The 16,210-nt window shown below is 47.6% G+C and overlaps 1 protein-coding gene across 5 annotated transcripts; it reads right to left on the bottom strand.

Annotated features, from left to right (window-relative positions):
* Positions 1 to 826: 826 nt before the first annotated feature.
* On the bottom strand, positions 827 to 16,205 carry NUDT2 (nudix hydrolase 2). 5 transcript variants are annotated; one of them, XM_008274509.4, is made up of 4 exons: positions 15,873 to 16,011; positions 13,152 to 13,267; positions 4,285 to 4,425; positions 827 to 1,419 (listed from the first exon to the last, which is right to left on the bottom strand). In XM_008274509.4, the coding sequence occupies exons 3-4, from the start codon at positions 4,409 to 4,411 to the stop codon at positions 1,103 to 1,105; spliced, it is 444 nt and encodes a 147-aa protein (XP_008272731.1). In that variant the 5' UTR covers positions 4,412 to 4,425; positions 13,152 to 13,267; positions 15,873 to 16,011; the 3' UTR covers positions 827 to 1,102. The 5 variants fall into 5 exon arrangements, with proteins under 5 accessions (XP_008272731.1, XP_069909595.1, XP_002708070.1 ...); XM_070053494.1 differs by having other exon boundaries at positions 4,285 to 4,414; positions 15,873 to 15,989; XM_002708024.5 differs by lacking the exon at positions 13,152 to 13,267 and having other exon boundaries at positions 15,873 to 16,205.
* Between the last annotated feature and the right edge of the window lie 5 nt (positions 16,206 to 16,210).

Genomic DNA, 16,210 nt, shown 5'->3' with positions numbered 1-16,210 from the left:
CCTTCTTTTCCAATCTTCTGCACTTCATTGGACAACAACCCTCTAATAAAATCCACATGAACCCAGCTGCTAACAGCTCCTGGAAGGGCTGTAAGATCTAACACCTGCCTCTGAATTCCTTGAGCCCTAGTAGCAAGGGAAAAGAGTGCAGAGACCCAACTCTTGCACCTCTGGGTCTTGCAGTGTAATTGTAGAGAAAGGAAGTAGGTGGGAAGACAAACATCCATGATGAGGGTTTACTGAAGGTAGAAAGGCAATGCAGCTGCTGGGTGGCCCAGCAGAGCCCTGTGCGCCTGTGTCTGCCCCATTGCCAGTGACCTTAGGCTGACAAGGCTCATCACTCTGAGAGGTAGGCCTGGGCTGAGAGGTCAGAGTGCATGTGTCACTGATGACCTGGTGGTCCAGGGATGCCTGTCCCTGCTCTCTCTGTTGTGACTTGGGGAGCCCCAAATTCCTTAGGTTTCTGATGAAGGAAATATTTACTGAGCACTTCAAGATATGTGCCTGGTACTGGCGAAAGGCACATGAGTGAGTATAACAGACCCACTTCCTGTGCTCCAGTCCCACATGCTTGGAAATCCTGACCATGGCTCACAAAGTCTCAGGGACACTGGTGGGGGTGAGGTGACAGGGCTCAGAGTTCCAAAGGCAGAAGTGTCATGTTGGCAGGGGCTCGGTGTCTCCCATTGTGCCTTCCTAGCCTCAGCTCCTCTGCAGTTTAGGGTACAGACACAGGATCCCTGTGGGTAAGGTCAGGGCTCTGATTCACGTTAGCTTTCTTCTTCCCACCAGTGGATGGCAACAGACCAAGACATACAACAACTGGTTAGAGGGACTGAGAAGCTGCTTGAGATTTATTGATAAGGTACAGGATACACTTACTGGGCTTGGCCTCTTAAAATGTTTACTTCTCCTTTGCCTTTCCACCCAGCTGAGGTTTTTGCTTGTTCTCGTTTAAGAGACCTCAGCAGATTTCACCGACTTATCTGCTCTTTGCTGCAATGAGCCTAATACCCGTGCAGTCTTCCCGGGACCTGAGGATGGTGCATTTCAGCAGGCCCCTGAAAGACCCTACCAAAGCCAATGACTCTGCTCTGGCCAGTCAGGCCGCTGTGGAGCAGAGAAACTGGTGTCCTTCTTGGAGTGCTGCCTTCATATCCTTGAACTGAGCCAAATGGCAGGCCTCGTCCAGCCCCAGCCAGCGGTAGGCTTGGTGCTCGTGGGAGAGGCGGATCTCCACGTTGTAGTCCTTCACTTCCGCCAGCCAGTAAATGACTGTTTTAGGCTTCTCCCTGGCCACATAATTGAGCTCCTTTCGGAACCCCTCAATGATGGTCAGCTGGCCTGCTTCTATGCCGGCTTCCTCTTGAGTCTCCCTCAGGGCCGTTTCCAAGTCATTCTCTCCCGGTTCCACGTGGCCTGGTTAGGAGAAAAGAAGGAGGAAATCTTCAGTAGTCCCCAAAGCTGGATTTGTCCTGGCCAGATGATTTAAAGACAGGCTCTTCCGTGACTTTTCTAGGTGTTTCTAGGCTACAGGAAGCCTGAAGATTGGCAATACCCTCATGTGCTTGGGAAGGGGTGCGGGGCAGGTAGTCTCTGGGGTCTGGGCAGTCCCTCCTTCCCATTCCATCTTCTCTGCAGAGAGGAAAGCAGCCCATGTGTCTGGCAAGTCAGGTTTCCAGTACTGCTCTTTGATGGTGAGAGAGACGACCCCCCTCAGACTCCTGCATTCTTATGCTTTGGAGCTGTCCTCAACCCATGTTCTCAGGGACCACTTTTCCCGTGGAGACCTTAGAGTGATTTTTCCTAGAAGGGGCAGTCCCTTCTTGGCAGGTTTGGAGCTAGCTGAAGAGGCAGTACTTTGCCTACAATCCAGTGAGGACTTAACACTGTCTACAGCTGGACCCTGCAGTCCCGGGGCCAGCGGACAGGCTCAAAACCCTGCACTGTTGCACCAGCAGCTGTTTCCAAGTAGCTATCAAGGCTTTTTCCAAATTGTTTTCATCTTTCTAACTGAGCAAGGCCAGATTTCAGTTTCATAGGGAAACTGATGGGAACTTAGACTTAGGACGAGCTGAGAGCCAGTTCTAAGAAAATTTATTGGCAAGACCCAAACCCAAGCAGACAGCTGCCAAAAAACTGTTGTAGCAGAACTTGAAGCTCTGCAGACTGGAGCAGCCCTCAGCTTTACCCCTAGACCTTTCCCACAAATTCTCAGCTTGCATAGAAGGAAGGCCTGGGGAAGGTTTGGCAGCCTCTGTCTACTCACAGATCCAACAAGTTTCTGGGGAGTCTTCTGGTTTGGGAGCTCCTGGGGAGCAGGAACTCTTAACTGCTCCCTTCTTGGTTGGGAGATGGAGCTGCACCCGAGCCCTCCTCCTTCCCAGGGGCCTGCATAGATAGCAGTGCCTGAATCAGTTGCTGCTGCATAGAAAACAGCTTAGCACTTGAAACCCACTGTAGGCCGGCGCCACGGCTCAATAAGTTAATCCTCCACCTAGCGGCGCCGGCACACCGGGTTCTAGTCCCGGTCGGGGCGCCAGATTCTGTCCCGGTTGCCCCTCTTCCAGGTCAGCTCTCTGCTGTGGCCCAGGAAGGCAGTGGAGGATGGCTCAGGTGCTTGGGCCCTGCACCCCATGGGAGACCAGGATAAGTACCTGGCTCCTGCCTTCAGATCAGCGCGGTGCGCCGGCCGCAGTGCACCAGCCGTGGCGGCCATTGGAGGGTGAACCAATGGCAAAAAGGAAGACCTTTCTCTCTCTCTCTCTCACTATCCACTCTGCCCGTAAAAAAAAAAAAAAAAAAAAAAGGAAACCCACTGGCTGCTGGAAAATTTTCTCTGCATAGCACCTCCTACAGCAATGTGCACAAAAATGGATAGGTAATGCGTTGGGTGAGGAAGGAGGGAAGGGTGCTGGCGGGGACAGGTAACACTGATTCCCCTGAAAAGTGTGGGAGTCTCTGAGCATACTCCTCCCAGGAGCATCTATTCTGCCCATCGGTGTCAACAGGGTAACTTCTCCCCAAACCCAAGCAGGATATGATGGGGTAGGTCCTCTGACATCTTTCAGAGAAGAATCATGTAGTGTGACATAGGTGTGAATATTCCTATTTATAGTACAAATTTGTGACACCTCTGTCTCTTTTTTCACTTTGTTCATCCCTAGTGCAATTCAAATCTGTAAAATTTATTTCCTGTTCCCATTTCTTCGTTTTCCTCCAGCCACAGATCATGGTCCTCCACTCCTTGACCACTCACCTTTAAAGGTCCTCTTCCCTTCTGTCTGGGCTGTTCCCTCTGGGTGTCAGAGCCACAGTCTGTCCCTACCCACTGGGACCATTCCAATGGCGTTAGCTAAGGATGACTCTTTTTCCCCATTTCTCCCTACACATTCTGGCTTCTCTTTCAGGACCATTAAACTGCATCTTTCTTACTCTCCGAGTTGGGATCCGGAGAGCTGGTGGATGAAAAACAGGCAGCTTGCAAACAGATCTTGGTTTGGTCTAAGTCCTCAGAACCCTAATCTTCACTCTTCTGCCCTCTGGAGACTTAGCCAACTCCACCCCGGATGCCGAGTGATGGATCCAGGGTGCAGGTGGCTGATCAAGCTGCAATCTCAAGGTCTCTAATCTTCACAGCCTCCTGGGCTGAGAAGGATCCTCCTAGCCCTCATTCCCCCACTCCTGCCAGAGCTGGCAGACGAATGCACCTACGATCAGGGAACTCACCTTCTCCATGCTCCTAAATCAAAACACAGCTATGTTCAGAAACACTCCAGAAATCATGCTCTATGTGTATAGTTGAAAAATCAAAGAAAAAACAAGTGATGAGGACACTAAACCAGGAGTCAAAGGAAACCGAACAAATGAAGTCAGAGACAGGGCTAGAAGCAAGCTTAGAATTTTCTAGTCCAACCCCATGTTTGACAGAAGAAAACACTCACAGCCCAGCCATGACTTGACCCCAGCATCCCCAATGCCCAGCCCAGTGGCTTTTCTCCTACCCAGTCATTTACTACAGAGGCCACAGAGCTCTGGAGGACTGGTGAATGATACGCACAAAAACACCAGGTGTTGCTTCCACCCTGTGATTCGGCCACCGAATTCTATTTTGAGCTCTGCTTTGGCCTCGGAACCCTCTCTGTAGAAAGGATCAAGGGCCCTATCCACCCTGCCCCTCTTTCTGCACAGTCCCTGGGAAACAAGCCTTGTGGGGGCGGGGCAGGGTGGATTTCTGAGCAACACTTGGCATTTCCCCAAGACCCAGCCCTTCTGGCCTCGCACCTTTGGGAGGAGTCCAGTGATGAATGCCATCCGATGCCTGCAGCAGGAGAAACTCAATCGCACTGTTGTCCGCCTTGGGCGCGAGGCATCTTCGGAAGATGATCAAGCCACATGCTCGCAGGGCCATGGTCTGTGCAAGGACTTAACAAAGGTGAGGTGGGACACGGGGAAGTTACACAGAACAGGAAGATCCATGCTGGGGGTGGTGCTCTGGTGCTGGAGAGAGGCACAGACTATCTACAGGGATCTCATGACCTGCAGGAAAGGGCAGCCTGCTGAGGGCCAGTGGAGGGAACCTGGCAGGACTTGGCAACTGCTCTCAGGCAGTGCGGCCTCTATTCCAACCCCACCAGGTTTGCCTGCAAAACACAGGGCTCCGGTGTATTTGTTATGAGACTGGAGGCTCCACAGCAAACCCACCGACACACGAGAGATGTGGTAATGGGTGACAGGCAGTACAAATATTATCCTCAAATCCATCATCCCACTTCCCTCAGTCTGTATCTTGAGCTCTCAGACCTGACAAGGCAGTTCCTGATGATTCACAGGGGTCACCTACAGAAGACAGCTGGGTAACCTACAAACGTTTTTGTTGTTGATTTATTTTAGTCTTTTATTTTACCCATGTTATTATACATCCACAAGGTTCAAAATCAATTTAAGAGGGTATACATAGCAGAAGGTCTCTTTGCCAGCCCATTAAAGGTAAATTAACATAGTGGTCAACAGCACGAGCCTGGGAGGGCAGTGTTGTGGCAGAGCAGGTTAGGTCTCCACTTGTGACGCTGGCATCCCCTATGGGAGCACCAGTTCGAGGCCTGGCTGCTCTGCTTGCAATTCTGCTTACCACTAAGGTGCCTGGGAAAGCACCAGGTGATGGCCCAAGTGCCTGGCCACCTGCCACCCAAGTGGGATACCCAGATGGGTGGGTCTTAGCCTAGTCCAGACCTGGTTATTGCGGCCATTGGGGGAGTGAACAAGTGGATGGTTTTTCTTTGTCACTCTGCTTTTTGAAAAAAAAAAATCTTAAAAAAAAAGCATGAATCTGGAACCAAGGTTCATACTCTATGGCTCTAACATACATCAGCTATATGACCTTCCTGTTCCTCAGTTATTCCATCTGTAAGATGGAATAATAGCTCTATCTCAAACAGGTTACTGTAAGGAGCACATAATTTAATTTTTAAGAAAGCTTTTATTTAATGAATTCAAATTTCATAAGTACAGCTTTAGGAATATAGTGGTTCTTCCTCCCATACCCACCCATAATTTAAATTTTGTGGATTTAAAACAGTGCCTGGCACATAATAGCACTCAAGAGTTTTCATTATGTGTAGACAGATGTCTGAAAGGACATACATACATCATTAATAGTGGTTTCTGGAAGCTGAGATCATAGGGAATCTTTCATTTTCTACTTCACATATTTCTGTATTCTTTTTTTTATTTTTTATTTATTTTTTCACAGGCAGAGTGGACAGCGAGAGAGAGAGACAGAGAGAAAGGTCTTCCTTTTGCCGTTGGTTCACCCCCCAAATGGCCGCCACAGCTGGCGCGCTGCGGCCAGTGCACCGCGCTGATCCAAAGGCAGGAGCCAGGTGCTTCTCCTGGTCTCCCATGGGGTGCAGGGCCCAAGCACCTGAGCCATCCTCCACTGCACTCCCTGGCCACAGCAGAGAGCTGGCCTGGAAGAAGGGCAACCGGGACAGAATCCTGCACCCGACCGGGACTAGAACCTGGTGTGCTGGTGCCGCTAGGCGGAGGATTAGCCTACTGAGCCGCGGCACCGGTTCATATTTCTCTATTCTTTAAAATTTTACCAAAAAATCTATTAATTTTGTAATCAGCAATACAATAAAGATTTTTTCTACTACAAGAAAGAAGTCAACAGCAAAAAGAAAGACAGGAGAAAAGAATATCTGCACAGAGGAAAGAACAGCCCATGGCGCGGGCGCTGTGGTGCAGCGGGTTAGGCCTGCCACCCGGAATGCCCACAACCCATATCAGAGTGCCAGTCTGGGTCACAGCTGCTCTGCTTCTGATCAAGCAGTGATGGCTCAAGTACTTCAGGCCCTGCCACCCACATGGGAGACCCAGACGGAGTTCCTGGTTTCAGCCCATTTGGGGAGTAAACCAACAGACAAAAGATCTCTTTCTCTCTGTCACTCTGCCTGTGAAATAAATAAATCTTTACAACAAATTCATCATCTGAAGGAGGACATGCAATTAAGATGACAGATCTTATGAAAGGGATAGCTAACATTTTCTGTAATAGCATAGCCGAAATGAAAGCTTAAATTATAATTTCACAGCTAGATTTACTTCGCCATGGGCACAGTAAACAGGCAAGACCGCCCTTTCAGACCAAACAAAGGGTAAGAAAGTTTTAAAGCGAGGACATAGCTTTCCTCATGGGCATTATCTACCTCAGAAAAACCACTATCAGAATATGCCTGTGACTACAGACTTCTAGTTTAGGCCACAAAGATTAGAGATGGGATTTGAGCACCCCCTTGACTTGCATCCTCTGGTCTGCTTTAACAAAAACCAGGAGGAAGAGAAAGCTAGGCATCAGAAGCAATGTAAAGATAGGTGGCAGGCCTATTAAAGGCTGCTCTGTACAGTCATCTGCCATAAAGGAGACCCAACAGGTCAGTCCACTGCGGTGGCTTTCAATGTGGTAAGATTGGGCTTCAGCAGAAGTCAGCTTATGAAGCGCCCTGGCAGCTCTGTCAGCCAAGAGTTGATCACTGGAAATGGACCTGCCCTGGAGTCAAAGGACTTCAGGTCAGAGCCACAGATCTTATTGGCTCTAAGCTGAAAAGTCCTTCACTCAGCCCAGCTTCCAAAGTGACCATCGCAGCTGAGGGGACGGCCAAGTAGGGTCAGCAACATTGGAGGCAAAACTGTAAATTTCTTGCCAGAGTTGCCACCTGCCTTTACCTGGCCAGCTCTTCTCCCAGGCCAGCTAGGTAATGGAGGTCAACAGGGTGCATTCCCAAAGAGGTTCACACCTCCCTTATGATGTACCCCACCCACCAGATTATTATCAGGCCCCCTTCTGTCAGTTTCTATTTGGCTGAGACAGCATCTTTCTTGGGTCCTCTAATAATGACTCTGTCCTTTGTTCTAGAACCTGTCTAGCCCACTTGGGTCTCATTCCTTTGTAATCATAGCCTCTACTCTAACATCATTGGCTCTACTCCCAACCTGTGTGTGCTGATGTTCCTCTCCTCCACTTATTGTATGATTATTCAGAATTTCTCTACAGACAAACTCCTCTACCTGCAAAAGTTGAGTGGCCTTTCTCCCAGTCTTGGCTGGGATCAGCTTTAAGCCATATCCATCAAACTGTCCTTACAAGGGTCCAGAGACCCCCCTCATTTTCTCTCCTCTATGAAATCCTCTCTACCTGGTTAATGCCACTCTTAGGATCAGTGGTTACTATTCTCACCCTGACTTGTATACTACAGTGTCTGTGTAAGTGTTTACAGCAGGTGATAATGGAATGAACCAAGGCCTTCAGCAACCAGGTGGTCAACCAAATGCTGCTACAGGCATATATTTGGCTCCCTACCCAGGAGACAGCGGCTTGAGACATCGCCCCATGCCAGCGAAGAGTACCTCATTGTCCCCAATCACCATAAAGTAGCCAAAGAGACTTATCGCCCCCTTTTCTATCACCAAAAGGTCGGGATGGTAGCTTTGGGATCCGCAAGGAGGACAGGCCTATACTTCTGGGAATGGAGAGTCCCTACCTGTACTTCTGGGGAAGAAAAGTCTTTGTCAAGGTCCCTGAGGGTGCCTAAAGGTCAACCAATGAGGATCAGACCCGCCTCAACCTTTAACCTCCATGCCCTGTATCTATAAAAGGAGCCCTCCTAACCTCTGATGTGCGACTTCCCCGGCCCCCAGTCTGTTGGGACCGGGGAACCTTGCCCGGGAGCAGAATCCCAATAAAAGCTTGTGAATTAATTGATTCGCCTGCCTGGGAAGATTTGTTATGCGCCAGACACCTTGCAAAATGTATGGAAGATCTTTTATCTCAGTTTCTGCTATAGAAAAATTTGTGTTATTCAATTATTCAGCAAATCCTGTGCTGGGCCTTTGCCCTCATGCAGCCAGTATTCCAGTGGGAGAGGCAGACTTTCATCAAATAATTAAGCAAACTAAAAAATAACTTTTAATAAAGTATATGCTACAAAGAAAAAAAATGTGTGAACAGTAGCTTGCCCTCGTCTGAGGGAATCAAGGAAGGCTTCCTGAACAAAGGGTATCTGAGCAGAGAAGCCAAGGAAGAGTCATGGGAAGTTAGCAAAGGGAAGGAGAAACACGTGCTCCGGGTGGAGGGAAGAGGCTGGGCAGAGGTCTGCAGGTGAGAGGGAAGGTGGGATGGCAGAACGGAAAGCAAGCCCGGTGTCCCCAAAGCAGTGAAGGCCTGGGAGAGTGGCCCAGGCAGGATCATGCCTGAGCCATGACAGCAGGGCTCGCGAGGAGCCGCTGTCCTGTGCCATCCTTCTACTGGTGCTCAATCAGGATGAGTCTGTGGCTGTCAAAGGCCCAGACTGAAATCTGGTCCAAGGAAACTGTCAGGGCTGCAGGCAGATGGTAATGTTACCTTAGGGGGATAACAGCTTCTCCCCAAAATAAAAGCAAACCCCTAACACTGAGACCTTTCCTGACTTTTCTAAGCCTGTAGCAAGAAGTTTGTAAGGATTACAAATAATCTCAAGGGCCGGCGCCGCGGCTCAATAGGCTAATCCTCCGCCTAGCGGCGCCGGCACACCGGGTTCTAGTCCCGGTTGGGGCGCCGGATTCTGTCCCGGTTGCCCCTCTTCCAGGCCAGCTCTCTGCTGTGGCCACGGAGTGCAGTGGAGGATGGCCCAGGTGCTTGGGCCCTGCACCCCATGGGAGACCAGGAAAAGCACCTGGCTCCTGGCTCCTGCCATCGGATCAGCGCGGTGCGCCGGCCGCAGCGCGCCGGCCGCGGCGGCCATTGGAGGGTGAACCAACGGCAAAAGGAAGACCTTTCTCTCTGTCTCTCTCTCTCACTGTCCACTCTGCCTGTCCAAAAAAAAAAAAAAAAAAAAAAAAAAAAAAAAAAAAAAAAACAAATAATCTCAAAAGGGGTTTTTGAAATGACCTGTTGAAGAGAAACTCAGCATATCCCTTTAGGAGGACATTTGGTAATAGTTATCAAGACATAAAGTACACATTCTCTTGGACTCAGCAATACCATTTCTAGCACTCCCACATAAAGAAATACATGTTTAAGATGCACACACAGAGACGTTCACTACAACCTTGTTTGCAATATCAAGAAAAAAAATGGCAGAAACAAATATCCATCAACATGGGAACAGTTAAGGTAAAATATAGTATTATCTATATAATGGAATATTATGAAGCCCTTACCAAAATAAGGTAGAGCCAAATGTGTTGCTTCTAAGAAAAGATTTTCAGATATGCTGAGTAAAAGAAGTACAGTTCTGTATGTATAATGTGACTTGTCTGAGTTTAAAAATCCATATGTAAAGTAGTAGCAGGCTTTTATTAAACATGGTGTTCTATTTTCCTGCACTCTCTGTTTATGCACAGAACGTTCCTCAATCTGGAAAGGAAGTACCACATCACTGAGAACTGGTGAAAAAAAGATTTCAAATTACTGTTCATGGTTCAGGCAGCAAGAGGTAGCTGGAACTCTGCCCTCCCTGTAAAGATGCTCAGAACCCACTGGGAAGTTACAGATGTAGGGTACCTTGCTCTTGCCTCAGCTAGAGCACCACAGAAGTGTTGAACTCCTAGATAAACTTAGGGATCCAAGACCTCCCTAGGACTGGAAGCCCCACAGTATTCCTCCACACCACCGTCACCACCAATACAGCATGAGAATGCAACGATGCCTGCACAGGGAGCCAAAAAAGACAGGCCTGGAGTGGCCACGTGGAGCCACTGGTGGGTAGACAGCAGGCCAAGATCTTCCTATGTGGCAGGGGTTGGGGGATGTACCCTAGCAAGAACGTATCTCACTGAATGCCAGTGTGTAGGCAGACATCTAAGAACCAGGTTGGCCAATGATTTATCTCATTGGGATCAGAGGAGCTAGGATCAGCAGCCGGCATTGTGGCACAATGGGTTAAGCTGCTGCCTGCAACACTAACATTCTATATAAGCACTGGTTTCAGTTTGGCTGCTCTACTTCCAATCCAGCTCCCGCTAATGCACCTGGAAAGACAGCAGAAGATAGATGGCCCAAGTGTCTGGGCCCCCACCATCCACAAGTTGGAATAGATGGAGTTCCAGGTTCCTGGCTTTGGCCTGGCTCAGCTCCAGCTGTTGCAGCCATTTGAGGAGTGAACCAGTAAATGAAATATATCTCTGTCTCTCCCTCTCCCTCTGTAACTCTGCCTTTCAAAAAAAAAAATAATAATAAATCTTTAAGCAGAGTTAGGATCACATGTTCACTCCCCATGTGTGCTATGAACCCATGGAAAAGACTGTTCTTCGAGAAAGGCAGAACTCCTTTCAGTTGCTTTGCTTGAGCAACTCTAGAACCCGCCCTGCCTCCCCAACCCCACTCCATACATACAACTTCCTCCTCCTCCTCTGTGAAGCAACTCAAATGTCACCTCCTCTGTGAAGCCTTCTCGCTGCTAATCACTCCAGCATCTGACTCCTAACACAGTTAAATCGACTTCTATTACAGGTTTCAATTGGAGAAGCAGAACAGTATGAGTGACAGAAAATTAAGGATTTATTTTAGGGATCATTCCTTGTGTGCAATTATGAAATCTGGTAGAGATCCATGCACTCCATCACCTTTGCATCTGGTTTTGGGTCTGAAGTTTCTATAGCTCGCTGAGGTCAGCAGTTGGAAAGACAACAGAAGGAGAAGTGGAGGTGAGCAAGGACAAACTAGGACCTGTGAGAACAAATCAGGACCTACGAAGACAACTGGAACTTGTGAGGACAAACCCGAACCCGAACCTTCCTTTTGCTGTCTCCAAGCTCAGTGACATGGGTGACCTGCAGGAGAAGCTGCCCTCTGCCACAATGCTGAATGTACACCTGGCCCAGGACCCAGAGGAAATGAAGGAAGAGAGTCAGCAGGAGCTGGGAGAGCTGTCCTTGACCAGCAAGGCGAGCTAGCAGATCAGGGTCAAATCCATGCACTGCCGCCATGCCCGGTAGCCAGCTCTGTCCTTCATAGTATGCGGTTGCCATGTCACTTCAGCTTTCCAAATCTTGCACAAAATTTTCCTAACCTAAATAATATAGGAAAGCAAACCTGGGGAATGCAATTGCAGCTTAGCTAAATTGACACAGTACAAAGCCACCACAAACACACATAGCTACTGCGGTAAATCTCTGTTGTACCATACCTCAGGTAGGGAAGAGCCCAACTATGAGCTCTGTTTCCTTGGGACCCAGCAAGGCAGCTCTCAACAGATGTCCGTGGACTCAACAGAACTCTCTCCTTACCTCCTGCTCAAACAAATGTTTGAGTATTTCTGGGGCCCTGGGAAATAGCCCAGTGTTTTCCTGAAAAGTGCCATTTACATAAAAGTCAATGGAGCTGTTGTTGGGGGTTTTCTGTTTTTCTGGAGACCATGGAGCTGAAACTGTCCAGGGGTTTAAAGTAGCCAGCTTTCACAGGCACGGACTCCAAGTGGATTCAAACCTCAGGGGGTTAAAGAACACAGCATCCAATATGCAAATATGCCTGCAGCCAGGATTGCAGAGGTGAGAACTCCAGGCTGACAGCAGGCAATTCACACTTCAGAAAAATGGCAGAGTGCCTGAGGTGGTTAGAAAAAAAATCTGAATTAAAAAAACTCCTCAATGTCATCAGAAGGTTCCAGAAGCTAAGGGAAAGCGCTCTTGGCTTTCTCTTTATATATATAATTCCCTTACAGCCTGCGAGGTTCAGGACCGAGGTGCCAAAAAATAATTTACAGATAAATGGTTATGCTGTCATGTCCCAATGTTTTCATCAAATTAATCAGAGTGCTATTGCGTGTATAGTTCAACCTCAGAAGCTCTCACAAATATACATGTAGATAAAGAGCTCCCCAAATCCTCCCCTTGACGTGTTCCTCCTAATCTAAGATCCCTCCTGCAGAAAGAGTGCTTTATGCCACTGCATTATCAATTAAGCATGAATACTGTGCCGACTACGCCGTGCAAGCTTTCTGACAACTATCATCTCTAATACGCAAGACAACCCTCAAAAGAAACATCATTATCTCCAGTTTATAAGGAAACTGAGACATTAGAACAGTTAAAAGACTTGCCCATGGGCATAGCTGGCCTATAAATGGTAGGATTCTAATCCAAGTAAATCTAACTCCAAAGTCCGTATTTTATTCCCTCTTAGACTCTGCACACCATGAAATAACAGGGCTTAGGGCACAAACAGCCCTGTGAGGACACACAAGTGATTTATTAAATCACTTCCAGTTTAAAATTCCCAGTCTTTAATCGATATTCATATGGAGATTGAAGATGTCAAACCAGAATGCTTTCACTGCACAGGTCTTAGTTGGGAGTGGGGCGGAGCAGTAGATGAACGTCACGGTGCCCATAGAAGATGCAGGAGGGGTAAAATCTGTCTGGGCCACTCCACTGTGAGAAAAGGAAGGCCAACTCTGCCTACCTAAAAGCAACTCTACGAACTGCCCAGGTTTCCCTCATCTCCACGTCATAATTGTCTTTTCTCCATTTTACTAATTTCCTTCTTCCCTTTCCAAGTGGACAGAAATGAGGTGCCCAGCCATGAATAAAGCTCGCCCTTCTAACAACAACAACCATAAATGGGGGGAAAAGAAAAACAAAACAAACAACAAAGAAAATAAGCCCCTACCTACCATGAATAAATTGAGAAAGACAATGTTCCCTCTGCTGCACCTTTCCCTGGATAGCCGCCACTCCCTTCTTCTGGGTGAGACCAAGCTGCTAAGTCATTTTGCTCTTTGCCTTTTGGCTGAGGAAGGAAATAGGAGACTTCACCTGTAATGGCATGAATGGCTTCTAGGATGACACCAAATTCTCACCAGGTAGCTAGCATGGTAAAATTCGTTACACGGCCTGTTAGTGCCATCTGCTGTACGATTCTGGAAAGTAAACAGGAATTCCAACACTAGAGCCTTAAGGTGTCCTTTGTAAGACACGATGTTTTACAGGACTGAAAGGGGGATGTGAAGCTGAATAAAGCCCAACTTTCTAGAGGTTCACAGCCCCAAAGCTGGAGACAAAGCTGTAACTTGTGCATCATAAGGTATATATAAGATGGTAAGGCAACAAAGAAGGATCTTTAGGTCAAATGGGCATGTCATAAGAATTTTGAGGATTGCTAGGGTTTACTGGACAGAATAAGGTAGAGGCCAGGGGTACTCCAGGTAGAGGGCAGAATGGACAGAAACCCTCAAGCAAGCACATGATGAAATTCCATTAGTAAACAACTTTGTTTTCATTGCACAGACAACAAGGCCTTTTGATTGGCTTTAGGCAGCACCATAATTTGGTCACATGGACATTTTACAGGCAAGGTACAGAAAATGAATTGGGAGGAAAGACTGGAAGAAACAAACCAGTTACAAGCTTATTGCCAACACTTCAGTTGACAAATGATATGGAGTTAGATTAAGGCAGAGATGTGAGAAGTGAAAGGAGATGAATGAAGAAGGTATTTCCAAGTAAAACTGACAATATTGATGTTTCATTATCTGAAGGTCAGAGTGACAATTCACAGTCCAAAGGAAAGGGAGAGAGGTTTGGTTTAGGTGACTGAGTGGAGGAACGGGTAGAATCTAATGACTTTTGTCGGAGACAGATTGAATTTGAAGTGCCATAGGCTATTCCCAAGGTAAATGAACAGATGTGTCTAAAGTTCACTGATCATCTTATCCCATCTCTTCATTTCCCAAAGTGGACATTTTCTATAATAGGAAGCATCTGTTCCAGTGGTAGGTACCTATGCAGCCCATTTCCCTCCAATTTAGTTGAGTCTACCTGTCCAAACCTACCCTTATATTTTGTATTCCAAAATATTTTTATGCTCTTTCAGTCAAAAACAGTACAACACAACACAGAAAAGCATGGCTGACTTAGCAATGACAAAGACCTAGCTACTGAATTTAATGGTTATTTAGAGCAAGATACTTATTGAAAGTGTAAAATGAAGGTACCATCTACTTTATGTGGTTGTTGTAGAATTTAAAATAAATGATGTATATATAGGATCTGATATATCAGAGTGAGCCACTCTTACCCTTGCATTATTTAAGGTCACCAGTAAGCTTCTCTATTTTATGGGCTTGAAATTTTTCGTTTGCTTGAAAATCAGAGAGGGAAAGATAAATCTTCCATCTGCTGGTTCACTATGCAAATGCCCACACAGGCCAGGCCAAAGCTAGGGGAATTCAGTCAGGTTTCTCACATGGGTGGCAGGGGCCCATGTATTTGGGTCATCACCTGCTGCCTCCCAGGGAGCTGGAATCAGAGGGGCAGCTGGAACTCAAACTTTGGAGCTGCCACTCCAATGTGGAATGTGGGGGTCCCAAGCAGTGTTGTAACTGCTGTGCCAGAAGCCCACCCCACTTGATGTTTTAATGGCATGTGCTTAGTTTTCATAGAATGTTGAATCAAGAAATGGCTTTTCATGTTTCCTGTGAAACATGAAAATTGCCAGTGAATACATGTTCATCACATCATGTATACCCCATATATATAAGAATCAACAAGACAACTTCCTTTTAATATAGATACCAGGGGAAACATTTCTTTTGGAGACCAGATATTTTTAATTACTAGTGAGAGTTGCTTTTTTTTCCTTAACTGACGAATTTTGAGCTAAATTGAGTACTCAATTACAGGGAGTACCCTGTGAGCGGTATACAAGCTGGTGTGTCGATTTGTTTTTATTATGAGGATAACAGCTACCATTTTCTGGCAGGCATCATGCCAAAAGCTTTACCTTCATTATTAAAAGAGGAAAAAGGAAATTCAGGCTCGGAGATATGCCTAGGTAGTGACTCCAACACAGGTCCGCCGGCCTCAGCATCATTGCTCTTAACCACGACTCTGTACTAGTGTCTTACACTTGACTATTTGATTGCACTGTTTAAGTGGTTGCATTTTTGTTGTTGTTGAGGAGGTGGGGATTCTCGCCTGACCTTTTCCTCTGCTTTAACTGCCGGTTCAGTAAGTGAAATAAATAGAAAACACAAAATCTGTTTTTGGAAAGCAACGGAGGCCCAGGGAGGGGACGGTACGGCGCCTGGCCTTTGGGCCCTAAACTCGTACCTCGCTCGCCTCTGGGGCTCCTATCCCACTCCATCACCACTTGCGTGGTGGCGTGCGAGGTTCACCAGACCACTGAATTTTCCCTTCTGGTGCAGTTAGGAAAACTGAGGTCCTGCAAGCGACTGGGGCCTGCCTACTCAAACCAAACTGCTAATGTGAAGGAGGGCGCATCCACCTTTGACTTGGCAGCGACAGAACGCTAGACAACGGCAGACTCCCAATGCACTAAGCCTCCCCATTTACCCCCTGAAAATTAAACCCAGGTGGGCTCTAAGTATACTCACCTGAAGCTCAGAGGCAAGAGGCGGGCCTTGAACGGAGACGGAAAGTGCAGTGGCCAATCAGAAGAACGCTGTTGCTCCTCAGGAGACCAACAGAATTGGCAAAAGGATCCTGGACCCGCCTCAAAGATACCTTTCTCTCGCGAGAACTTCACTCAAGCATAACGATTGGCTGAAGGACGGAAATTAGGAGTCACGCCCACTGTGTTTCGGGTTCCTGATTGGTGTTCACGGGGAGAAGGCGATGCACGTTAACGGGTTCCTTGGATGCTCATTGGCTGGTGGCGCGGCACGGCCGGCGCGCGAGCGCCAGCGCGGGCGTTCGAACTGGCGTTTGGCGC

Source organism: Oryctolagus cuniculus, chromosome 1 (genome assembly GCF_964237555.1).
Source record: "Oryctolagus cuniculus chromosome 1, mOryCun1.1, whole genome shotgun sequence".
Lineage (NCBI taxonomy): Eukaryota > Metazoa > Chordata > Mammalia > Lagomorpha > Leporidae > Oryctolagus > Oryctolagus cuniculus.
The sequence above is the reverse complement of the archived record's forward strand: the minus strand, read 5'-3'. Positions and strand labels throughout refer to the sequence as shown.